This window comes from Rattus norvegicus, chromosome 4, assembly GCF_021556685.1.
Source record: "Rattus norvegicus strain SHRSP/BbbUtx chromosome 4, alternate assembly SHRSP_T2T, whole genome shotgun sequence".
NCBI classification, from domain to species: domain Eukaryota; kingdom Metazoa; phylum Chordata; class Mammalia; order Rodentia; family Muridae; genus Rattus; species Rattus norvegicus.
This window is the reverse complement of record NC_141537.1, coordinates 154874768-154900267: the sequence shown is the minus strand read 5'-3', so window position 1 is coordinate 154900267 and position 25500 is coordinate 154874768. Positions and strand designations below refer to the sequence as shown.

Below are 25500 nucleotides of genomic sequence, written 5' to 3'. Positions count from 1 at the left end.
GATTTTGTTAATTTGGACACACTCTCTGGGCCCTCTGGTTAGTCTGACTAAGGGTTTATCTATTTTGTTGATTGTCTCAAAGAACCAGCTCCTGGTTTTGTTGATTCTTTGTATAGTCCTTTTTGTTTCTACTTGGTTGATTTCAGCCCTGAGTTTGATTATTTCCTGCCTTCTACTCCTCTTGGGTGTATTTGCTTCTTTTTCTTCTAGAGCTTTTGTGCTGTCAAGGTGCTAATGTATGCTCTCTCCTGTTTCTTTTTGGATGCACTCATCAGAGCTATGAGTTTTCCTCTTAGCGCTGCTTTCATTGTGTCCCATAAGTTTGGGTATGTTGTTCCCTCATTTTCATTAAATTCCAAAAAGTCTTTAATTTCTTTCTTTATTTCTTTCTTGACCAAGTTATCATTGAGTAGAGTGTTGTTCAGCTTCCATGTATATGTGGGCTCTCTGTCCCTTTTTTTGTTATTGAAGACCAGCATTAGTTCATGGTGATCTGATAGGATGCATGGGATTATTTAAGTCTTCTTGTATCTGTTGAGGCCTGTTTTGTGATTATATGGTCAGTTTCAAAGAAGGTTCCATGATGTGCTGAGAAGAATATATATCCTTTTGTTTTAGGATAAAATGTTCTATAAATATCTGTTAAGTCCATTTGGTTCATGACTTCTCTCAGTCTGTCTATGTCTCTGTTTAGTTTCTGTTTCCATGATCTGTCCATTGATGAGAGTGGGATGTTGAAATCTCCCACTATTATTGTGTGAGATGCAATGTGTGCTTTGAGCTTTACTAAGGTTTTTTTTTTTTTTAAGAATGTAGGTGTCCTTGTATTTGGAGCATAGATATTCAGGATTGAGAGTTCATCTTGGTGGATTTTCCCTTTAATGTATATGAAGTGTCCTTCCTCATCTCTTTTGATGACTTTTGGTTGAAAGTTGATTTTATTCAATATTAGAATGGCTACTCCAGTGTGTTTCTTCAGACCATTTGCTTGGAAAATTGTTTTCCAGCCTTTTACTCTGAGGTAGTGTCTGTCTTTGTCTCAGAGGTGTGTTTCCTGTAGCCCCCAGTGTAGGGGAATGCCAGGGTGGGGAGGTGGGAGGGGGGTGATTGGGGTGGGGGAACACCCTTGTAGAAGAAGGGGAGGGGGAAGGGATAGGGAACTTATGGACAGGAAACCGGGAAAGGGAATAACATTTGAAATGTAAATAAAAAATATTCAATTAAAAAAAGTTTTTCCTTCAATCCTTATTTTCTCAAAGTAAAGTAGAATAATCCTTGCAGTTCTAATTTTCAACCTCTGACAGAGTGGAACAACTTAAAGTCAAGTCAAAATATTTTACTCGAAGTTCCTTATTTGAGCAGGGGAGAAATGAGAGTCTCTGGCTCTGGACGTAAATGACTAATGGCATTAAATTCTACCATAACACATTGACGATGTTCTCAAGCGGCAATACTCCTCGGATGAGCTGGGATTGAAATTCCTCAGCCTGAAGATGTCTTGTAACAGCAGCTTTGCCATTGTAGCAGAAAAGCAGTTCCTGGTGGGAAGAGGGAGTAAAGCAGCCTTGCTCTGCTCATGGCGCAGTCTCCAAATTACACCTGGGCAGTTGTTTGTTTTTTTTTGTTTTTTTTTTTTTTATATTAACTTGAGTGTTTCTTATATACATTTCGAGTGTTATTCCCTTTCCCGGTTTCCGGGCAAACATCCCCCTAATCCCTCCCCCTCCCCTTCTTTTTGGGTGTTCCCCTCCCCATCCTCCCCCCATTGCCGCCCTCCCCCCAACAATTATGTTCACTGGGGATTCACTCTTAGCAGGACCAAGGGCTTCCCCTTCCACTGGTGCTTTTACTAGGCTATTCATTGCTACCTATGAGGTTGGAGTCCAGGGTCAGTCCATGTATAGTCTTTAGGTAGTGGCTTAGTCCCTGGAAGCTCTGGTTGCTTGGCATTGTTGTTCATAAGGGGTCTCGAGATCCTTCAAGCTCTTCGAGTTCTTTCTCTGATTCCTTCAACAGGGGTCCTATTCTCAGTTCAGTGGATTGCTGCTGGCATTCGCCTCTGTATTTGCTGTATTCTGGCTGTGTCTCTCGGGAGAGATCTACATCCGGCTCCTGTCAGCCTGCACTTCTTTGCTTCATCCATCTTGTCTAATTGGATGGCTGTATATGTATGGGCCACATGTGGGGCAGGCTCTGAATGGGTGTTCCTTCTCTGTCTGTTTTAATCTTTGCCTCTCTATTCCCTGCCAAGGGTATTCTTGTTCCCCTTTAAAGAAGGAGTGAAGCATTCACATTTTGATCATCCGTCTTGAGTTTCATTTGTTCTAGGCATCTAGGGTAATTCAAGCATTAGGGCTAATAGCCACTTATCAATGAGTGCATACCATGTGTGTTTTTCTGTGATTGGGTTACCTCACTCAGGATGATATTTTCCAGTTCCAACCATTACCTACGAATTTCATAAAGTCATTGTTTTTGATAGCTGAGTAATATTCCATTGTGTAGATGTACCACATTTTCTGTATCCATTCCTCTGTTGAAGGGCATCTGGGTTCTTTCCAGCTTCTGGCTATTATAAATAAGGCTGCGATGAACATAGTGGAGCACGTGTCTTTGTTATATGTTGGGGCATCTTTTGGGTATATGCCCAAGAGAGGTATAGCTGGATCCTCAGGCAGTTCAATGTCCAATTTTCTGAGGAACCTCCAGACTGATTTCCAGAATGGTTATACCAGTCTGCAATCCCACCAACAATGGAGGAGTGTTCCTCTTTCTCCACATCCTCGCCAGCATCTGCTGTCACCTGAGTTTTGATCTTAGCCATTCTGACTGGTGTGAGGTGAAATCTCAGGGTTGTTTTGATTTGCATTTCCCTTATGACTAAAGATGTTGAACATTTCTTTAGGTGTTTCTCAGCCATTCGGCATTCCTCAGCTGCGAATTCTTTTTTTAGCTCTGAACCCCATTTTTTAATACACCTGGGCAGTTTTAACTAGGGTCAGACCAGTGGTAGGTCAGGAGTTCCTGGGAACCGAGTGCTGCAGTTCTTAGGAAGGTCCCGTTCCCAGTGCCTGAAAGCCTGACCAGCTGTATGCCAGTCCTAGGCCCCAGATGATGGAAGTGGAGAATCAGTCACACACACTGCCCTCTAATGTCTACGTATGCTCACACCATGGCTCACTGATTTTTAAAATCACTGATTTTTAAACTCTAGGGTTTCAAAAATTATTTAGTTTTCTTAAATTTAATACTAAAAATTAATACTTCAAAATTATTTTGTCTTCTGTCTTAAAAGCTTTGTTTTGATTCTAACTCTTATGTCTGGGTTTCTTCCTTGCTATCTTAATTTAAATGTGTATGGTCATATTCTGTTTCCCTAAGAGTGTCCAGAGGCTACCCACTGCTTTCAGCACACAATTCAGACACCCTAGTGTGGCAGTGAAGACTCAGTTGTCCACCCTTCCCTAGCACTTCAATTCTTTCTTTTCCCACACACCACTCCCCTCCCCTCCGCTGACCTTGTGTTATTATCAGGTCCTGTTGCTTCTCTGTTTTACATACTTTCTTGTCTTGAGTTAGGAACACTTACTGGGAGGAGCTGGGTACCTGCTGGAGTAGCACAATGATTAGAACAGTCTACATATACACACTCCAAGGAGACAAGGAGTCTTTGCTCTCTTCCTTCTTTGGACTCTGTACAAATTACTTGATGAATGTAAAAGTTAGTTTGATTTCTTTTAGTCTTGGAAATACCCTTTTTCTTGATTTCTAATATATACCATATCTCAAAAGTAGCAGTATAATAGTCTAAAGAAAATCAGCCATACACGTATTTAATGGTAGAGTTTTATAACGGAGATTCCATTTAGAATACAAAATACACGAAATAGAACAGTTAGAGTGCTGTTTCCTCTTTTCCAAGTGTGTGGTGCTGACTTCCAGGAGCCTCACAGCAGCCTGCAGGAGAGCTGCCACCTCTGTCACCCACTCACACCCATCTCAGGGTGGAGGAAACGAAAATGAGCCATGGTCTGTCACATCACTAAGTGGGAAAGAACAGGTTTGCAGCTGCATTTCTTTGGCCACCTAATGCTGTTCTAGAATTTACTCACCTGAAAGGGGAGAAATGTGAATATTTAAGGTGCCCCAAGAAGTGAATGTTAAAGTAATTTGCGGGAAGCAGATGAATGAGGGTTATGTCAGAGGTGGAGGGTGAAGAAATATTGAGGAATTAGAAAGAGCAGAAGATTTAATGACGAGGAATACATGGGGGTTGCAGGTAAGGGGGAGCTAGAGAGGGTTTAAGCTAAAAGCTCCCACGATCTTTGACCTCTGTCTTCTTCTCTGCATAGCTTGTCCTTTAAAGAAATTCTGGAGACTAGTTTAACAGTTCCCAATGGAAGAACAGTAAGAGCTGAGGTGAATACTTACCCAGTGGATCCAGCAGCCATGGCTTCAACCCTGAAGCTTTGAGTATTTCCTTTGCTTTGTGGCTAATTATTTAACTAGACAAAGCAAGTTTACATTGTAAAGACCAGTATTTTCTGTTGTTCCTCTGGTAATGTTTGAAGCCAATGTAATGCATAGTGAAGATGGAAATCAGTACAGAAAGGCCTGTAAGGAAGTGCAGTTCTAGTCCTACCTTCTGCCCAGATTCATTTCCTGAAGGACGTGTTTCTAAGGTGGCTGGTCACTTGAGAACAGTATAAACTGTCTTGTTCACCTGCACTGTAGACAGCTAGGACTCGCTCACTTGCCTGCTGCCAGTCTCTCCTCACTCCTGCTTCCACTTCTCGTTTTCTTTTTTTTTTTTTCTTTTATTCGGAGCTGGGGACCGAACCCAGGGCCTTGCGCTTGCTAAGCAAGTGCTCTACCGCTGAGCTAAATCCCCAACCCACTTCTCATTTTCTAAGTTAAGGTTATTGATTGTTTTCACTTTGTAAAGCTTCAGACATCTCATAAGAAGAAAATGAAAATCACGCATAATCCTTCCTAAAACTGACTAACTGTATGAGCTATATTTTGTATTCATATCAAGAGTTCCCCCTACTCACAGAGTAGTAAAACCTTTCTAAATCAACAGCTGTCAAGCTACAGCAGAGCTGTGTCCAGAACGTTCTGTTTCACTGAACAGTGTGCCTCACATTGTTTTACCAGGCACTCTTTAGTTAAGGAGCTGATGTTGTCCACTTCTTAGATTTTAAGTCAAACTGTATGTCTCACCTTATTCTGCTACTCGCCTAACTCTTCCAGAACACATACATAGATTTGAAGTTATTACTATTAATATTTTTACTTTCCCCTAAAGCTTCCATTCATTCTATACTACAAGAAATATGACAAACCAAATGCTGTGTTCTGGAAATAGAAACTACACTGAATCATTGTTCAGTGTGTGCAGTCACTAGAACATCAGTATGTGCTCTGTGTCAGGTGCTGCTTGATTTTTAATTTAACTTGAAGTTTTAGTTTTATTTTTAAAATAAGGACTTACTATTCAGACCAGGCTAATGTAGAACTCACAGAGATCTGCCTGCCTCTGCCTCTCTGCCTCTGCCTCCGCTTCCTGAATACCAGGATTAAAGGCTTATGTCACCATGCCCAGCCCTCATCCTAATCATCTTCTTGGACTGTATTGCGTATACTCAAACTGCTGTGCAACAGACTTCTAGAACATTTTCATCTTGCAAACCGAAGCTCTGAACCCATTAAACAATTCTTTTCCTTCCTCCGGCCTCTGCCAACACTATTCCGCTTCTTTGTTCTATAGCCATGGCTGCTTTAGAAACTTCCAGTTATTGGGTTGTGTTTCTTTTTGTTTGATTTTTTTTTTTCTTCTCCTTCAATTTAACGGTGTCTTTAAGAAAGTCTTTAAGGTTTATCCAGTATTCTAAAATAGGGCCTCAGGCATAATTCAGGATGGCTTATCCTGCCTGGGTCTCCCAAGTGCGAAGTGTATACTGCAACATCCAACTGCATATGTTAATTGCTTTTGTTTATTCGGGCGGTATGCATCTTCATACATGTACCCCAGTGCACATGTGGAGCTCAGAGAACCATAAGTTCCAGGAATCAATTCAGGTCAGCAGGGTTAAAGACAAGCACCTTTACCTTCTGAGCCATATTGTTTGCCCCTGGGTGTGTTTCTTTAGTCAGCCAAGAATTCGGCATTTTGAGATCTAGCTGTCATAATTTGCATAAATTCTGTTCACAGCTCTTTGTGTACCACTTTGAATAGTTACCAAAATTTAAACTTCAGAAAAATATGTGTATGAATTTTGCACATTTCAATCATTTGTGAACAGTTTGGTCTATGACTTCCTTGTTTGGGGAATTCATAGGTGAAAAGTGCTAACAGTTAGTGGTTCTTAGCCAGGTAGGTAAGGAGGAGCTCTTCAGCTGCCAGCCTTTGGGAGCTTTTGTTTCCATGGATTCTGACAGCACTCACTGGTGGCCACATGTAGAGAACAGCAGCTCTCTGGGACCAGCTGGTATTAAGGTTTTCATCCAGGCTTTGGGCCTAGGTCCATACCTCTACAGGTGGTACAGGCCAGAAGGTCAGGGCTGTCAGCCCTTAACCGTAGCCAGTGTTGCAGCTCTCATGCCAACCTAGGACATTAGAATTCTTTTGCCCTTGACACCAGCCAGGATCACACTGTTGGCCAAAGAATCTGAGGTGCTCGCCATCTTCCCAACTGGACCACTGTCTCAGCTGCAGCTGCCACTCTGCTCTCTGCCCACTCTGTTCTTATGATACCAGCTCAGGATGCACTTCTGATAGCAAGCAAACACTGCTGGGATAGAGCACTCTGTTGGGCGCTAGCTTGCAACACCAGAGGGTGCAGCACAGGAGACTGTGTCCTAGCTACCTCAATTAACTGAACCCAAGAAGCCCGCAGACAGCCAAAGGAAAATCATACGATATTTTCATGCAATTAAGGTTTGTGTTTGCACCAATCACAGCTTTGCCTGTTTAGCACCACCAATCACAGCAATCCCTCTACTAAGCCACTAGGGCAAGGAATCCTCCTCTGGCCTAGGTGCAAATGTCTTTCTTAAGTCCTCCATCATTATCAAAAAAATGTGATTTTAAATCTAAATCTTGCTTTTCTGGTGTGTTTGGATATCCAGTATTTTTTTTTTTGGTGGAATAACTGGGCTCTGATGATGCCGAGTAGTCTTGGTTTCTGCTGCTTAGGTTCCTGCGCTTGCCTCTAGTCATTGGGTTGTCTCTGGTGTTTGCTTGTTTTGCTGTTTCTGAGAGTGACTTGACCCTGCTGCAGGCCTCTGTGTCAGCACTCCTGTAGAACTGTTTTCCTGTTTTCTTTCAGCCTTTCCTGAGAACAGGTGCTCTGCTCTCAGCTGTGTCGGCGCTCCTGGAGACTGTCTTCCAGCTCTAGGCGTGGGCAGGAATCAAAGGGTCCTGCCCCTGATTGCTCATGTAGGTCCTTGCACCCCGGGGGCACAGTCGACACTATGCGATTCCCTCTTGGGTCTGGACTGTGGGTAGAGGGTAGTCTCTGACTTCTCAGGAGTATCCACACTTCTGAGGGTCCCGCTCTCTCCCCCCGAGATTTGGGTGCAGGAAGCTGTTGGCCAGTCCAGTTCGATCCTGGGCACAGACCAGAACCGAGGGTACTGGTGGCTGTCTGTTCCTGTATCCCTGTGTCCAGAGGCACTGTGTGCTGTTTCCCCTTGGACCAGGGATGTGGGCCAAGGTATACAGAGGTAGCAGTCTGTCCTGCAGTCCCAGGATGTCTGCTTTTACGAATTTTATTCAAAGAGTTGAGAATATACAAGACACCTTGGAGATTTTGTCCTCAAGTCATAAGTCCTTAAAATTCAACAAGCACATGACCTTTACAACTGGTTATTTCTCCTGTTTTCCTTAAGACTAGTGCTTTTACTGATCTTGGTCTGAGATATAATCAATTTAAATGATATTGGCTGCCCTGTGTGGCTTTACCCAGTACACCTTGGCAGGTTGACTGCAGAACTATTCCAGCGAGGGTCCTTGGTGGGTTACCTAGAGCAAAGCCAGGTTTGTTCTTTGTTCTTCTTGTTAAGAAACTGGGCCTAAAAGGGGAAGTGGACATATGGAAATTGCTTGGGAAGTTAGGGAACAGCAGGAGCATAGAGGTGTAAGATACTAAACTCCTTTACCATCAGTACCATGGTAACCCACACACATGGGCCGTTTGTGGGCCTCATTTTGAATGCAGCACATAGGGGTAAAGGAACAGTTTCAGGCAAGTGCAGGCCAGCCCTAAAAGCAGTACTTGCTTAAGACCCATTGTGTTTTTAAGTAGTTTCAGGGATATCCAGGTGTCCTGATTTAAAGGCACACTTTCTGAATCAGGAAACCGTGTCTTGTTCTGAGGGCTGATGCAATAAAGTATATATTCCTAGGGGATAACACGGCTGGGCCCATGGACCATGTTACAGCCAGTGATTTATTTACAGTGGTAACCACACATGGTCTCAGGGCGGCCTTTTAACTGGAGCACAGCCCTAGATCCATGAAGTAGGACAAAGGCAGAGCAGTTTGTATCCTGTCTAGAAACGTTCTCTTTCTGCTGGGAGACTGAGGAGGAGAGTTGCTCAGACCCCACATTCTTTCTGGAGCACAGCCCCGGGCTGTTTGTGTCTTGGCTTTTTCTACCCATTCTTTATTTCATTGCTTACAGTGCCAAAACCTGCTCAAAGATGTTTACTATTTTCACTCATTTCTTATCTTGTATTGATTTTTATAAAGTAAAATTGACTTCAGTTTTCTACGGTGTTGGCCATATGGTTTTAAACAGTTTTTATACTTTAGTGAGCTACTAAATCAGTGACCTAATTTGCTTCACTCTTGCTGTGACAAAACACTGACTAAAACCAACTTGGGGAGGAAAGAATTCATAGGTTTGCTGCTGCCAGTCCATCATCAAGGGAAAGCCAAGGCAGGAGCCTAAAGGGAAGAACTGAATCAGAGCCATAGAGCAACACGGCTCACAAGCCTCTTCCCTTACAGCCCAAGCCCCCTGCCCAGGGCCAGCACCACCCACAGTAGGCTAGGCCCTCCCGTATTAATCAGCAACCAAGAAAATGCCCAACAGACATGCTCATTGGCTAGTCTGATGGAGCCAGTTCCTCTGTTGAGATTCCCTCTTCCCAGCTTTGTTGAGGTTTGTGTCAAATTGGCAGAAACTATGACAGCTAGTGATCATTCTTCCTCTTTCTTGTCTCTGTTACAAGTGCCAGGGTCATATGGCTTTTAGAGTCTTAACTCCTCCGGCTTCAGTGTATTACAGAGTACTAACAAGTGTATTACAGAGTACTAACAAGTGTATTACAGAGTACTAACAAGTGTATTACAGAGTACTAACAAGTGCATTACAGAGTACTAACAAGTGTATTACAGAGTACTAACAAGTGTATTACAGAGTACTAACAAGTGTATTACAGAGTACTAACAAGTGTATTACAGAGTACTAACAAGTGTATTACAGAGTACTAACAAGTGTATTACAGAGTACTAACAAGTGTATTACAGAGTACTAACAAGTGCATTACAGAGTACTAACAAGTGTATTACAGAGTACTAACAAGTGCATTACAGAGTACTAACAAGGGGATCCTGTTAGAGCTGCACTTACCATTTGTATGGAATATTCAGATTCCAAGCTAAAATGTGCTTGTATGTTGTTCAGGTGTCAAGTATCCTTGGCCCATATTTCCACTATTTAGTTGAGTTGAAAGAGAGGTGTGTGTGTGTGTGTGTGTGTGTGTGTGTGTTTACTTATTTTGCACACCAATTGTTTATCAGATACATGTTTTGCAAATATACTCTTCTAGTCTGTTGCCTGTTCTCTTGATTTTTGAAAACGTTAAAACACTTTCAAAATAATCTTAGATACTATTCTCTAATAAAATTTCAGAATACAAAGATTGTTATATGATTAAACAGCTTAAGATCCTTGTTTCCATGGAAGAATGACGTTATAAAGTGAGAACTTGTAGATATACATGGCTAACCTGATGAATAAGAAAGGATTCATTTTCTAATTTTTCTTTATAAATGTCACTAATAGATAATTCAGAAGGAGATGGGCAGCCCCTGTGAGCCTCCATGGTTTAACAGTTCCTAAATAAAACATAATTAGAAGGGTCTGTACTCCTAGACCTCCTTTTTAACCCAGCATTGTCTGTGGAGGCTTGCTATCAGTCCCAGACCTTCCAAAGTCTCTGGACTTGCCAGCCCCTTGCTTGCTAGGATCTCTTAGGGCTCCTTCAGGCTGTTAGTTTTCTGGTGCTTGTAGCCATGGTCACAGAGAAGGCATTCAGAAAAAAATCAAAGAAATGTGTACTGAACTGAGTGAGCCAGTGACGGGACAGGGTCGGAAGACGGCCATTGTGAGTGCACGGATAACAGTTTCCTCTGAGAAGGGAAGAGGCAGCATGCATTTGTGGGACACTGAGTATGTTCAGATAACTGGAACCCTTGACGGGAAAAGGTACACAGGAAACAGGTGGCAGTTTGAATGTCATCGTGTGTGGTTTCTATATTTGTATACTTACCCATTTCATAGAATGGTAAGGTTTGCAGCTAGGATGCTTTTAAAATGCATCTTAATCCACAAAACATCAAATTGAAGTCTGTTAGTAACTCTAAAATAATTTTCTGTTGTCACAGTCTTAACTCCTCAACAAGTGCCTTGTAATCTAGTGCAGGGAGGTATCTCTCATCCCAGGTTACTTAGGGCAGCAAAGCAGGGAGAACAGTTCAGTAGTCCTCTACAGGCAGCAGGCTGAGACACCATCGCAGAAATTTAAAAAGTAATATTCCTGATTAGAGAGTACCTCTTTTTTTAAAGCATAATACTTGCTTTTACTTAGTCTTTGTGTTGTTTTCTCTCTGCTTCTTTCACAATACAAATATCTCTTTGGTGCATCATATGTTTATAGAATAGGACTGTTAGGAATTTGAGATACCCTTTCTTCCATGCATAAGGGATTTTAATTGTTTGCTTTTATTGTCTTTAATTATGTATGTGCATATATGTGGGTTACAAATATGTGTTCAAATATGCAAAGAGGTCAGAGTCATCAGGTCCCTGGAGCAGGAGTTACAGGCAGTCGGTTGGTTGTAAGCCACCCAGCATTGGTGCTGGGGACCAAAGCCAGGTCCTCTGCAGGAGCGGTTCCTGCACGATGGAAGGAAAGAACAGACTTTCACAAATTGTCCTATGACCTCTACATAAGCACCATGGCAACAAGACCCCTCACCCCCCTACACACCAAAAACAAAACACTAACAAAACAAAACACCAAACCACAACTTAAAAAAAAAAAAAAAAAGCAGTATTCTAAGGTGGGAGAGTGCGTCAAGTTGTGGTTTGGTTCCTTCCATCGTGTCCTGAGGAACAACTCTGTGTATCAAGCTTAACACCAAGTACATTTACACACTGAGCCATTTCACTGGCCCTTAAAATGTAGTTTTAAATATTTAATTAAGTATGCTCAATCTAATGTCTTAGTTCTCATTGTAATAAAAATCCCAGGCCATGAAAAGCAATCTAATTTTCTTACCTAGAATCATGTTTAGGTAATAAAAATAATTAATTTTACAAATTAAGAAATGAGGAGGCTTTACTATATTTGCAGGCATAGTTTTAATATTTTTAACATAATTAAAAAAGAATTCACCTACTGTGGCCAGTGCCAGTAGGATATGCTGAAAAGGCAGACAAGAGAATCATGAATTTGAGGCCAGACTCAACTATACATTGTCTTTTCTGCCTTTAACATTAATAAAAAAGAATTTTTAAAATTATCCTGAATTCCTCTATACTTAATAAAATGCAAAAAAATATGTTTGCTTTTTCTAAATTATGCGTGGGATTTGACAAGCATCTTAGAATATATGAGAGGGAGCAGGGCATGATTATCGAGCTGCACCCTCCCAAACTAGTTCAGCAGAGCTAGGGTCCTTACAAGTTCTGCTATGGACACTGGACACTGACTGGAGTGTGTCAGAGAGGAGAGGAGACCTCTAGGCTGCTCCAAGCTATCACCGTGGCTCTTCTTCATCCTTCATCTCCATCAGTTGCTAGCAGGACAGTGTACAAGGCCAAAGATTAGTTGTTGGCTGTGTCAGGTGTCTGCTGAGAAGGACGCGTGGAAAGCTGAGACTGTAACACTGCTGCTATTCTTCCAGCAAATACCACAGCCATCCAACCTGAAAGACAGTGCAAGCTAGAGAAATGGCAAGTGCATGTCCTCAGTGGATGGTGGGCAGCTGGTGTGAGTGTGCCGTCCATCCAAGATTGGGAAAGGTTAAGTAAACAGTGGGACAGTGACAGAGTACAGGGATTAATGGCTGAAAGCATTCAGTGATTCTTAAACAGGCATGGAAGGAAATGGAGGTGTTCTGAAGCTTGGGTTCTGAGAAATGACACAAGGAAACTTTAGTTTCCTTTGGAAACAAACTTTCTTCAGAAAGAGGACAAGATAAATGGAGCGGCCCATGTGTGTGTGTGTGTGTGTGTGTGTGTGTGTGTGTGTGTGTGTGTGTGTAACCTCAAGTGCACTTAATTTGAGGAGACCATGAATGCACATGGAGGACTATATGATTTCTTATAGATGTTAAGTTATCAATGAAGCACAGAATAAGTATTGTTAGAACAGAACACTAAAATGAAAGAAAATTGCAGTGGACTGTCATGCACTCACTCAGCTTTATCTCTCGAGGCATAGACTTCCCAAGCCTCCTTGCCCAGTGCTCCAGTGCAGAGGAAGACAGAGCTCAGTGGGTGCCTGATCAGATTTGACTAAAATCACCAGTAAAAACTACCTTTCCAAGTGCTTTGTTTTCTGTTTGTTGGCTTAATCTTTCTTAGAGTTATTAGGGGGGGTACACATTTGGAGGTGAGAGGATAATTTGGGGGAGCTGGTTCTGGTTTTTCACCATGAGTCCTAGAGATCAAAATCAAGCCTCAGACTTGGCAACAGGCACCCTTACCCACTAAGCCATCTCACAGGTCCCACGCTGTTGTTAAAGGTAGATACATAAAAAGCAGAGGGGACCACATGTTTCCCATACATACGCGCACACACACCATCTCCTGTAGGGGTACTCGGATTACCAGTGCGCACCTAGCGTCTTCATGGCACTTCCAGGGGTCGAACTGAGTCATCATCATGCCTGTGGGGCCTTTTACTCACTGAGCTGTATGTGTGCCTCCTCCTATTCCCTGGACTTCAGTTATACTGTGCATTCTGCTACATAGGGACTCTCCACAGTGTTTTGTAGATTTGCAAAACTAAGCTGCTGTAAAATATTTTATTAAAGGCAAGATATATATGCTCACTGTTTTGACAAAACAGTAGAGTGTATTAGATATATATTTACGTCTTTTTCAGGTGAGAATGCAGACTGGTATAATTCCCTGAAGTTGTCAGGGATTCAGAGTCCACATTTTCTTCTTCACTGTCCCTGGTCCATGTTCATGTCCTGTGATCCTCGTGAGCAGGATAGTGCATAATGATGGGAAAGTTGGAGTTGGAACTTATAAGAGTAAAGGGAACCCCAAATAAATGGGTGGTAGTGGTTCAGGAATGACAGTCCCCATATAAAGCCATGCATTCAGTAAAGAATTAGAGAAAAGGAGCAGTGCTCAGTGTTGGCCATATGTGCAAATGCAATTGGACTGTACAAGTACTGTTGTCCTGGGGACCCAGGAGTGGGTGCCTCCATTAGCATGATGGGGAAACAGGATGGTGAGGGAAATGCTGACTTGGTGCAGATACCTTGCATCCAGGATATTTCCTACTATCCAAGTAAAAGAACAGAACACATGGTTCAGTTTTTGAAAGATCGGATTTACCTACAGCAGCCCCATTGTGCCTTTCACAAAGGTTAATCAGGTTAATGTATCTTCCATACTCAGAGACCTCTGCAAAGAAAGGAGGAAATTATAATTGAGTGGACATCTTCAGGGCATGAGATAGAACAAAACAGATATCCCAGCAAGTGCCTACAGTCTCTGAATAGCTTTAAATAACAAGGCCACAGAATCAAAGTGTACGTAATCCCTTAATAAGAGAATATGGATTTTCTATTCAATATGGGTTGTTGTCAATTAAACTATGCCTCTTCCCCTATGGTGTTCGCATGCTAAAGCCACTGGCCTCCTTTCATCTGATCCTTCCCCCAAAGCTTTCAGAATTATGGAGCATGTTGTATGTAATTCTGCAGCTGTCCAACTGGAAATTCATACTTGGACGAGGAAGGAGTGGTAAACACTGTTGGCCATGATCCTTAATTCATGCTCTGTGTACTTCAGTGCGCTTCTGTGCACGCTCATGTGCAGAGCACTCACGCCAAGTCCCTGTTTCAGTCTCGGTTGCAGTTTCTTACTTATTGGTGCTGGAAGGCCACTGTGTTAAAGATTCAGAATCATCAGAGGATGGTCAGCTCCCTGCCTTTGATATTTGTCTCTAGTTTCTGAAATTTGCCCAGAAGGGGGAAAGGAACAGAGGCGAGGTCTTACTATTTCCTGGAGCTCAAATGCCACAGTAGTGAACATCTTGATTCCATTAGACTTTGCAGGTCAAAGAGCAAGTTCAGCTGGTGTAGTTTACAGCACTAGGGACAGAGTGACTAGCCACTTTAATGACTTGCCTTTTTGCTGCAACTTACTCAGGAAATAGGGGTTGCTAACCACTGAAATGTTTGTGTCCACAGTTGATGGTGGGGGTGTTTGTTTGTTAACTGAGGAATAGACTCAGAACTGGGAGAGTGACTTGGCAGGAAGTCCACAACATTTTGTCCTGATCCCCTGGGGGTTCTCTCTTGTGTGTTCCTACTTGCTCTCTTGGAGGTCTCTAGGGAAACAGCAAGGCTGCTTGTGCTAACAGGACTCCATCTTGGTGGCAGCCTCTAGTCAGGAGCACTCTTTTGTGGTCAACTTCTGTTTGTGTCCAGCTCCTCAAATTCTAAGTCTCTTCCTAGAGAGGATCGCTTCTGACTTTTATCTTCTTTTCTGTGTCTTTGTTTCTATCAGATAAAAATGTTTTATCAATAAATATCTTTTTACAAAGAAGACTGTTTTCAATAGGCAGCAACTAAACCCAGTTTCTTTCACAACTTAACTTTTTATTTCATTCTGAATTTTGTTGCCTCTGAAAACAAAAGTTTCAGCTTTTTTGTAGTGTGGTCTAACAAGCACCTAGTACCAGCTCACAGTGTAGTCCTTCCTGTCGGATACACCAGGAGAGCAGCAGGGGTAATGGCACCAAGTTTAAAGCTGTTGCTGTTGCCTACACATCCTTGCCTTGTCTTAAACATTTCCGAAGAATGTTACTCAGTAGTGGAACTCAAGGCCCTGAGTTAGTCTCCACGAGCCAAGAAGAGGAGTGATTCCACAGTCTTTTCAAGATGGTTCACCCAAAAAGATCCAGTTTGCTCCACACCCAGGACTAGCAAAAAGCAAGTTTGCAAGTTTTTATTCAGCAACAGTGAAACGTTAGGAGCCAGGACAAGTAAAGGGATAGACGTGAGGCATAGATGGATTCTAAGTGTGACTATCCATGCTAGGCTTGAGCGTGGGCCTTTGCCCCATCAGATCTTGCAAGGGACCCAAGTAAAGGCTTAGTAGTTCTGGGTAGTTTTAACCATTGCTCAGCACCTGAAACCTTGGGGGTCCATACAGCAGAGAGCTCTCTACAGCAAAGCAACAGAGGTTTGTTGCACTTCACTGTACGACATCTGAAACTGGTGATGAGAGTGCAAAGTCTCAAGCTTGGGCTCAAGGGAACACCGAGGCAGAATGTCCATTTAAATAAGAACTGGGTTTATTAGAAGAGTTATTAACGTCAAGGAAAGACAGGCATGACAAGGGTGTCCTGAGGAAAGCTGAGGCCCACAGGACAAAGAAGCGGGGTTGCCATCTAACAGGTTCCAGAAAAGGGGGGATTCTGTGCCGGGGGTTGATGGATCTATAGTAGATACTTCCAAGTCAGGCAGGCTCTGATTCCCTGATGGCCGCAGGAGGGGATTGCTTCTTGCATTCTGAGGAAAGAGTGTGTCACCTTGAGGGTGTGGGGAACCTGAGGAAAAGGTACCTCTTTAGATACTGTGCATCTGTTATATTAGGTGTTTGGGAGTTGGGTAACTCCATAGCTTGGGATGTGGTAGCCTCGAGTCTGTTCACAGAATCAGCTGTCAGGATGGGGAGAGACCTGAGCAGCATCTGGAGTGGATCCCAGTGAAAAGCAAGTGAAGCTCCAGAGGCTTATTCATGTTTTCTTTGGGCATTAATAGTATCCATTACAAATTTATTAGGATTATAATATAACCAAGAGAACAATACTGGCTCTATCCCTCACTGTCCAAGCATACCATTTATGTAAGAGTTGGAAGTCAATCAAAATACTTCAACAGTGTAGAATAGTTTCCCCCTTTCACACTGTGCTTCTCTCCTTTTATTACCTCCTCATGAGTATGTGTGCATGCACACACACATAATATAGAGGCCAGAGACTAGACATTTCTCTCCTTCTACATAGTCAATTCTCTCCTTCCACCATCAAACTCAGGTTGGCATGCTTGCCCCCGAGCATTTCTCCTGGTACAAAACTCAAATCCCTATCATCTTTGTATCTAATAAAGATACTGATGCCATATAATTATACTGGTTATAATAATTCCTCATTTTCTCTTTGGCCAATACCAACTGATTCTGACAGGGCACAGATATGCAGCACCCTCACTGAGAGTGCGTGCTCCTCATTCCAATGTCTTGTGTCCTCAAAGGACCCTGATGACAGTCCATAGGAAGTGTCCAGTGCCCAGTGAGACCAGCTTGAATTCCTTCAACTATAAGGGCATCTCACTGCTTAAATGTGTTTCAAGTGATCAGTCGATGTATTTAGACAGTCTTTATTGCTTTGGTGCTAACTAGAACCTGGATGTGTAAGCCACCTGCCATTCTACAGTGCTGAAACAGTAGAAAGTGATACTAGCATCCATGAGGATCTTCTCTTCCAACAGTAAAAGTTAAGCTTTTATTTTCGTATTGTAAACTGATCTGTGGCCCACATTTGGTATATGGCTTGTTCAGAGTTTAGTAGATCTACTCATCCAAAATAAAATCTTAGAATATTTAAATGACAGTCTTCCAGTTTGTGGCCTCACTAAACTTTTCCATATGACTGCAGTTGAAGCGCAATTATCTTAACAAAAGTCAGAAGCAAAGTTAAGCTTCAACAGCGCTTTTTCAGATTCAGCATTTCCTGGGTCAGAACCCACAGCTTCTTTATACAGTTCTCTTGTAGCAACTCAGATCTGTCCCCTTCCACGAGAGGTGACCTAGAGAAGGATGGGTTTCTTCACCAGCTCGTTCAGATTATATGTAAGTTCCTTCCACGTGCCTCCTTGATCTTTCCTTTGTGTACACAGACTAGAGTAGAGCCAGACTGTGGTAAAGAGTAGGGCAAAAGGGGAGGTCAGAATTAGCGCAGTATTAAAGTTTGCACAGAGAAACTGAAAGCTCTTATCATAAAAGCTGACACGTAGCACCAAGCACAAAATAAATTTATTATATGCAAATGATCCCAAGATCCAAGACTATAAAAGTTTTAATGCTTCATACAGCTCTCCATTGAGCCTCAGCCCTTTTCACCAGCTCTGGGCTACTTTCCTTTTTAGAAATGTTTTCTTTCTTGATAAAACTGTAGCTGTTTCTACCACTTTCCCGTGTCCCTGATCCAGTTCCTCATTATAAGAAATCCCAATGGGTACCCACTAAACCCCAGTATCTGCCTATAACAGAGTCACTGGTGATCTGTGACATTTAAGTTATTGTTTCAAAGTATATATAAAGATCATGACCAATAAAGTCACAGCCCTAAACTTACTTGCAGTAATGAGATCAAACACTTACTGATCTTGCTCCAGGAGCGAATGGTTGTGTTTCTAAGTCCACTTTTTTGAAGTTTACAAATCAGGGCTGGCAACATGATTAGTACAGTAGGTGAAGGCATTTGTACCCGAGCCTGACAGCCTGAGTTCATTTCCCATGGTGGGAACAAAGGGCAAATAGAAAGAATAGTCACCATGCCCTACAAAGGGACATGAGAGCAAAGCCAGAACAGCTTGGCAAGGCAGCTCCTCTTGTAAAGGAGTGCAGCAAGACTCGCCCCAGGCCGGCAGCCACCAGGACAGGAAGGTCCCGTGGTACTTATTCTAACACGGCTAGTAACTGTTTTCTTTTCTCCACTGGCCGAGGTCCAGCCTCATAGTCTTTTGCTTTTGTAAGTTTTAAAAGAATCACCCTGAAGGAAAGAAATAGGGGTTAAGTAGGGGTTCAGATTTGCATAAAAGTCATAGAAACTAAGGGAGATTTATGGATTATTAGCCCTGGGTGGGCAAATTATTTAATAGAAAAAATGGTTTTCATACCCAAGACTCCACATGAATAGAGAGAACAGACTGTTTTTGAGACAGCCTCACTGTGTAGCCCTTGCTTGCTTGGGACTCACTACCTAGACTAGGTTGGTTTCGAATTCACAGAGATTGGCTTGACTCTGCCCCTCAAGTGCTAGGATTATTAAAGAACGTGTCACCATTCCTGGCCTTATTTTACTTTTTAATTAAAAAGTAAAATTATAAAAAAAAAGTTCCTATATAGAGTTGTAGCTAAATTCAAAAAAATGTACAAAGTTAGTGACGTTTTGTTTAGTTGGTCCAATCTTGTCACATATATGCTTTAACTACTTAATTCCTCCTGCTGATGAGTACCGTGTCAGACCGTGGAACCTTCCCCTGAAGACACCGGTCACACTCAGAAACCAGATCCCACCAAGGAAATCAGGCCACACATCACACATGCTCCTGCAGAGAGAGAGGAGAGACAGAGATGGAGAGAGTTCATGCACGTCTCACCCTGACCCATTAGAGTTAAGCTGTCCTGTGCTGTGGTCCTACTCAGTGCTTGGCTCTTTCATGCCCTTGCTCAAGTGAGCAATGCGACCTAAATCACATGGCATAAACTTCCTGCCACCCTTCGAAATGATATAAAACTCCGTTGTTTTCCTTTGTTCTCCAGACTTTTCTTTGTAGAACTACAAAGTGTTTCAGTACTCATGTGTTTTGTTCCCCTCCTTTTCAGACAAGAAGCTCTTCTGGCTGCCATTAGCGAAAAGGACGCTAACATAGCCCTCCTGGAGCTCTCCTCCTCGAAGAAAAAGACCCAAGAAGAAGTGGCCGCACTGAAACGGGAAAAGGACCGCCTGGTGCAGCAGCTCAAACAGCAGGTATTAGGTGTGCCCAAGGACAGCAGGGGCAGGCAGAAGAGGGCCCAGTCCTCCGTCCTCTCAGACATGTCGACATCTCAAAGATGTTTTTAGTATCTTGTGTTTCATGCTAGATATTAAATACAGAATATTTTCATAATTAGACACTTAACAAGTCTGGCAATATCTAAAAAAGTAAGATGTTACAAGTCTCAAAGTTTTTTAAAAACATAGTCACACTGGTCAATCTTTTATTCATATTCATATTTGACTACTTATTATGTTGAACATTTGCTTTCTCTGTATTTGCAACTTTTGGGGTTCAGTTTGCTTCCATTTCTTGCTATGTAGCTCTGGTTAGCCCAGTACTCATTTTGGAACCAGGCTGGCACCCAGTGCTGGGATTAGAAGTGTGTACCACCATTTTAAAATCCTATAAATAGTTTATCCTTGTTTCATTATTATAAACAGTTGTCAAGTTCCAGAGTGTGCAATAGAGCTACAGGCTAAGTTTAGGAATAAATTAATGGTTTAGGGCTACCTAATTAAGTGGGTCTGCAAGGTTGTAAATAATGCATCCACTCATAGTGAAAGGACCTTATGATTCGCACTATATCCATTTCCCTCAACTATAAATAAATATTGTGGAATATGAAGATGAATTAGCTTCTTCAGAGAACCAAGATCTTCTTGAGAAGACTAATACTTAAGTGCAAAGCTGCAGTGTATATGCCTCTTGGTGTATGCCTCAGAAATTCCTGGGAGCTGACTCTCAGATCCTAAAGCTCACTGTTTGCATCCTGCTCAGTTGACGAGAGCCTGTTCCTGTTGTCACTGATGTTTCTTTTCCCTGTTAAAGGCTGAGCATCATCTTTTTCCTTACACAGTCCTAATCTGGGTGTCCCCTGAGATTATACCCAGGTAACTGGCACAGGGTTGGGATGGTGTCTCCACTCTACAGTTGAGCATTTTCCTAGTTTTCTGTTGTGTTATATTTTAACTGTTTAACCCTTCAATACCAGTTTATTTCCTAATTTCCAAGCTCTTTCTGTAAAGGGGTATTTGATTGTTTCTAGGTATTTCTATGCAATTGAGGAAATGCCCATCAGTAACCATCAGCTTTTTTACATTAATTAGTTATGTATTTTGTTGGGCACACGTGTCACAGTGTGTGTATAGAGGCTAGAGGACAACTTGCAGGAGTCTCTTCTAGAAATGGAACTTGACTTACCAGGCTTTGTAGCAAGTGTTTTTCCCCGCTGAGCCACACCATAGGCCCCCAAGTAATACTTTAATTCTTTTATGTGGTTCTGTCCATTCTGTAGTGGCCAGGTTTTAGTCTCTGGGAATTACTAGGACACATATGATACTTTATCGGCTACCTTCACTCTTGTTTACTGCTTCACTATAGAAAACCAGTTATTCTGACAGTCACTGATGTAGACCTTGAGATATGCCGAAACTTTGATTTGGCGCATCTTGGATTCTAGTAGACCTAGCAAACATCCACTTCTCTGAAAACTAAATTTGTACATACTTTTAAATGTCTTCTGAATCCTACTGGAATGCCAGGTCCCACAGTGCCAGTTGCCAGTTCTCTGTCCACATTCCATGTATAAGCAAGCTGTCTGCCCCCACATGTATACACACTCTATGACAACCTCACTTGAGCTATCTAACACCCTGATCATTCGAAGGATGTGTTTTTTTATTTTGACTTTACACTTTTCTTTCATAGGCTGTGGGGCTGGCCGTTGGCCCACCTTGGAACAAACTGTGTCATTGTCCTTTTGTCTGTCTCTCACAGCAGCTCTCTCTATCTAGTGTGTAAGCCTGTGTTCTTCATGGTTCTTCAGAAGAAATTACTTGCTGAGGTGGTTGCATCCCTTTTATTAGGAACTGAGATATGCGGGTGCGGAACACCCCCATTTACTCCAAGTTTGCCTTTGGTGCATACTTTTGTCTTTATTTCCATCGGAGAAAATGTAGTCTGAGTACCAGCTCTTTCCTAGCCAGGTGCAGATTATTTTGCTTGTGTAAAATGTTTGTCCTCTTTCCTATCTTGAGGGTTCTATTTACAGTTATAAATCTACTGATATATATGATGCCATGTATTTTTGTTTAATTTCTTAGGTTTTTGAAAAGAGCTCTATTAAAATTGTTTGGGGGCTTGTCAGACATGTATATTTTTTTTTTTTAACTTCTTGGTCTGAGGCCTTGACCCAACCCATTGAGGCAACTTTTTTTAAAGACTCTAATTTATTCATACATTTATACAGTGTATCTTGATCATAATCTACTACAAGATTCCCCCACACACTCTCCCCATAACTTCCAGTTACTGCTGCCTCCTGGGATGCCAACTGTCTTCAGATTGTTCGTGTGCAGGTAACCTCAGTTCGGTGAGCCCATGAGTGCCACAGCCATGTCATGTCTACAGCAGCCCTTCGGGACCCTCTGCCTCATCTTTTAACTCTACATTCTTTCTGCCTCCTCTCCACAAGTTCCCTGAGCCTTGATGGGATTGATAGAAATGCCACATTAGGGCTGAGCACTGAATGGGCACATACTCCCAACTCTGACCAGTTGAGTCTATGCACTAACTGCTACCCACTACAGAAAGAGACTTCCCTTGCCAAGACTGAGAGCAGCTCTAAGGCTATAAATGTAAAAATTTAGAAGGCAATATGACAACATTTCCACTTATCAAAATAAGAATAGTAGGTTCCCCACTAGGGCCTTCAACCTCCTGAGCCATGGGTTTTGGCTAGGTTTTCAATAGGGAACAACTTTTAAGGCCACCAAGGTGCAGCATGATAAATATGTAGACCCTTACCCATCGGTTTACTGTTGGCTTTCTATAGTACATAGAGTTCTCTTCTAACACAAGTGAGATCGTATAACAAAACACTGAAGACCTAATGTGAACCAAACTTTAATGTCGCCTATTTTTTTAATTTACTTTCTTTCTCTATAATGAAAAAAATAACATTAGATGAAAAATCTTTCTAGTCAGCCAAGAAAATGGAGCTTTCTGTAGACGAGTTACAGGTTTAAAGCCTTTCATTATGAATTAAATTTGGAATGAGAATCTTTTGCCAATAAAAATAATGGAGAATAAACCATTAAAGCTTCATACATAAGTAGAGTCCTGAGTTACCTGCATTCTTTGTTGTTTCAGAAATGATGACAAGAAAAGTCTTTTCCAAGAGGAGTCTGTGGAGTTAGAAAGCTAACTTCATTCAAAATTTAAAAATCAGCATGTATTTGTATAAACAGATTTTTTTCTTGTCATTATTTCCTAACTAATGCCATTTATTTATATGGCCATAAAGTACATATGAGACTATGCATAGGTTATATGCATATACTATACAATTTTTATATAAAGGACTTAGATGTCCTCACACTTCGGTGTTTTTGGAGGAGGGAGTCTTGAAGATTAGAACCAGTCTCCACTGATATCAGAGAACACTTATACACCACAAAGAACAACTTTTTAAAATTTAAGTATGGACTAAAGGAATATATTTCATGGTGTGTTGTTCACATTTTCACTTTCAGTGTTATTTTAATACATGTATATGTATACATGTATAAATAATTTTATTTTCATTGTCACTTGTGTACCAAGAGAGGCCTTATTCTTATATTTTCTTTCACATTTGCTGGAAGTAGTGAGAAGAAAACGAGCCACAGTATCAGTGTTGTGATTGGTGATTCCTTAGCGGGGACATCCAGTTCATTCAAGTAAATTCCTATATTTCGAACATGACTGCAGGTGATGCTGTTGCTGTAGTTCTTGGATAGGTGGCGAGTATCTCCATGTATCACTCCCTCCTTGTGGAATCCCTTAGCAGCCTCCTTAAAGTCTGTGTTTCACTAATGTGGGTTTTCACCAATGTTCTCCTTTCCAGCTTGAGCAGATATTCCTACTGCCCAGTTCCAAAGTTACTCCCAGATCTTCAGTTTCTGTTACCATGTACCATGGTCCCAGTTACCAACATCAGTGAGTCATTTGCTACTCTATAAAAATCCCATCAACTTCACACAATTATTTCAAGAATTGGGGAATAGCTTAGCCTATGATTTTTATTTAGTGTCCTTTGTAAGTTACAGTCAGGCTGATGGCCAGGTCTACATCCTTAGCTTACTGGAGAGCCTGTGACTTCTATTTCTTCTTTTTCTTCTTCTTCTTTTTCTTCTTCTTCTTCTTCTTCTTCTTCTTCTTCTTCTTCTTCTTCTTCTTCTTCTTCTTCTTCTTCTTCTTCTTCCTCTTCCTCTTCCTCTTCCTCATCCTCATCCTCCTCCTCCTCCTCCTCCTCCTTCTTCCTCCTCCTCCCCTTCCTCCCCTCCCCTTAGAGATATCTAACATTTTCTATGACCAACATCAATCTAGTGCTGGCTTAGAAAAAAAGGAACCTTAACTTTATTCTTATTATTTTACATGTATGGGTGCTTTGTCTGAATGTATATTTGTGCACTACCTGTGTGCCTAGTGCTTAGAGACTGGAAGAAAGCATTTGAACTAGAGTTACAGATGTGAAGGGAAAAACAAAATGTTCTTAGTATAGGAGCCAGATAGTCTCTTCTTCCAGCATATGGGTACTGGGAACCGAACTTGGATCTTCAGACTTGGTAGCAAGCAGCGTAACGCACTGAGCTAATCCTCCTGCTTCCACCTTTCACAGTACTAGGATTACAGCACATGCCACAACACCCAGTTTTAAGATCTGGTTTTCTATTGAAGGTTAGTGACTCTCAGCCACGTAGAGAACAAGTATAACCACTATACCAATGGTTACATAGGTGAACTGTGTAACCAATGAGAGAAATGTGAAAACAGAGCCAACAAAGACTTTGTGATTCCATTTCCAATACTCGTGGGAAATAAGGAGTCCAGGAGTCAAGCTGAAAATCTTAGATGGAACAACTTAAAGAATAATGACTCTTTAGTGGATAAAAGGTGAGACCTGAGGGAGCAAGGGGCTCACAGGGCTCTGCGTAGCAACAAAGTTGACGACACACCCCAGTGTAAGTATCACCTCGGAGGAGAGACAGCAGGAGAAGGTAGAAGGTCAACTGCGTAGTCTCATTTGGTGATTACTGTGGCTGTCACTTTCCTCTTGGTCGGAGTAGGGTTATTTTAACAGTGGTTCATCTGATGCCCCTCAACTCTCTCTGAAAGAGTGATACATCCGTTAGTCTGGTAAACAGATACTACAGATAGCTCATAGTTTACTAATAAAAGATTTCAACCTTTTCCTTTAAAACACCAGGCTTATTTCTTTATCTCTTATTTCCTTTCTTCGCTTGAGTATTTTTCTGTGAAATAGTTTCTGCAATGCCTTATTTGGCCATTAACACGTGACTCTTAGAAGAAAAGGCTAACAGAATAAACACTGAACTCCTTCTCACAAGTATGTAGGTGTGCATTTATGGCTTTAAGTAAAGTTGTACTTTGACTAGTTTCTTCCTTTACTTTTTCCTTCCTTCTTTTCTCCCTTCTTTTTTTTTTTTCTTTTTTCTTTTGTTTTGGAGCTGGGGACCGAACCCAGGGCCTTGCGCTTGCTAGGCAAGCGCTCTACCACTGAGCTAAATCCCCAACCCCCTTTTCTCCCTTCTTTAAAAGCAGTGTTATTCTTTATGCTGCTGAAACTAGATTTCATCCATCCTGTGACAGGGTTAAAGAGAGAAGACATCTGGTATAAAATCCCTTCCATGAAAGTGGAGTGCTTATCCCCTTGCCCTTTTATCTTACCTCAAGAAGCACAGCACACAACAGTGGCTCCTGAGGGATCAAGTGGGTGCTGTGTTGCATATTATGTCTGTGAGAGGCCACGTTGACTGTGCAAGGAGCAGGCTTGCATCAGATTCCTAATAGACCTTGATCAGAATCATGACTTTTAAGGAATGAAGAAGTTCTGTATCTTCTATCACATGGGTCGAGTGTATGATTCTTGCTCTTTCTGCTCAGGTCAGCTTCTTGTGCTTACACACTCATCCTCAAAAGCACTTGAAATGCTTTTCTGCCTTAGAAATGGATTAGCGTATGCTTTATTTGAATTGCTTTTAAGTTTTAGACACGTCCAAGATATTAGATAGGAAAGAGTAGCTCTTGTTTGCCAAGAACCTGCCTTGTCTTGGAGAGAGGTTCTGAGAAAGGAGTGTCTGGGAACAGAGAAAAAAACAACTCAAAGTCAAATCATGGATTACAAG

At 41.9% G+C, this 25500-nt stretch overlaps 1 protein-coding gene across 10 annotated transcripts in view; it reads left to right on the top strand.

The window, feature by feature from the left end:
* Window positions 1-25500, top strand: part of Erc1 (ELKS/RAB6-interacting/CAST family member 1) — a 306255-nt gene that overhangs the window by 217698 nt on the left and 63057 nt on the right. For all 10 annotated transcript variants that reach the window (XR_015685325.1, XR_015685323.1, XR_015685324.1 and 7 more), the window contains 1 exon segment: window positions 19158-19302. Coding sequence is in view for 5 of the 10 variants with exons in the window: in XM_087656198.1 (XP_087512324.1) it covers window positions 19158-19302 (145 nt within the window). In the remaining 5 variants the exon portion in view is untranslated.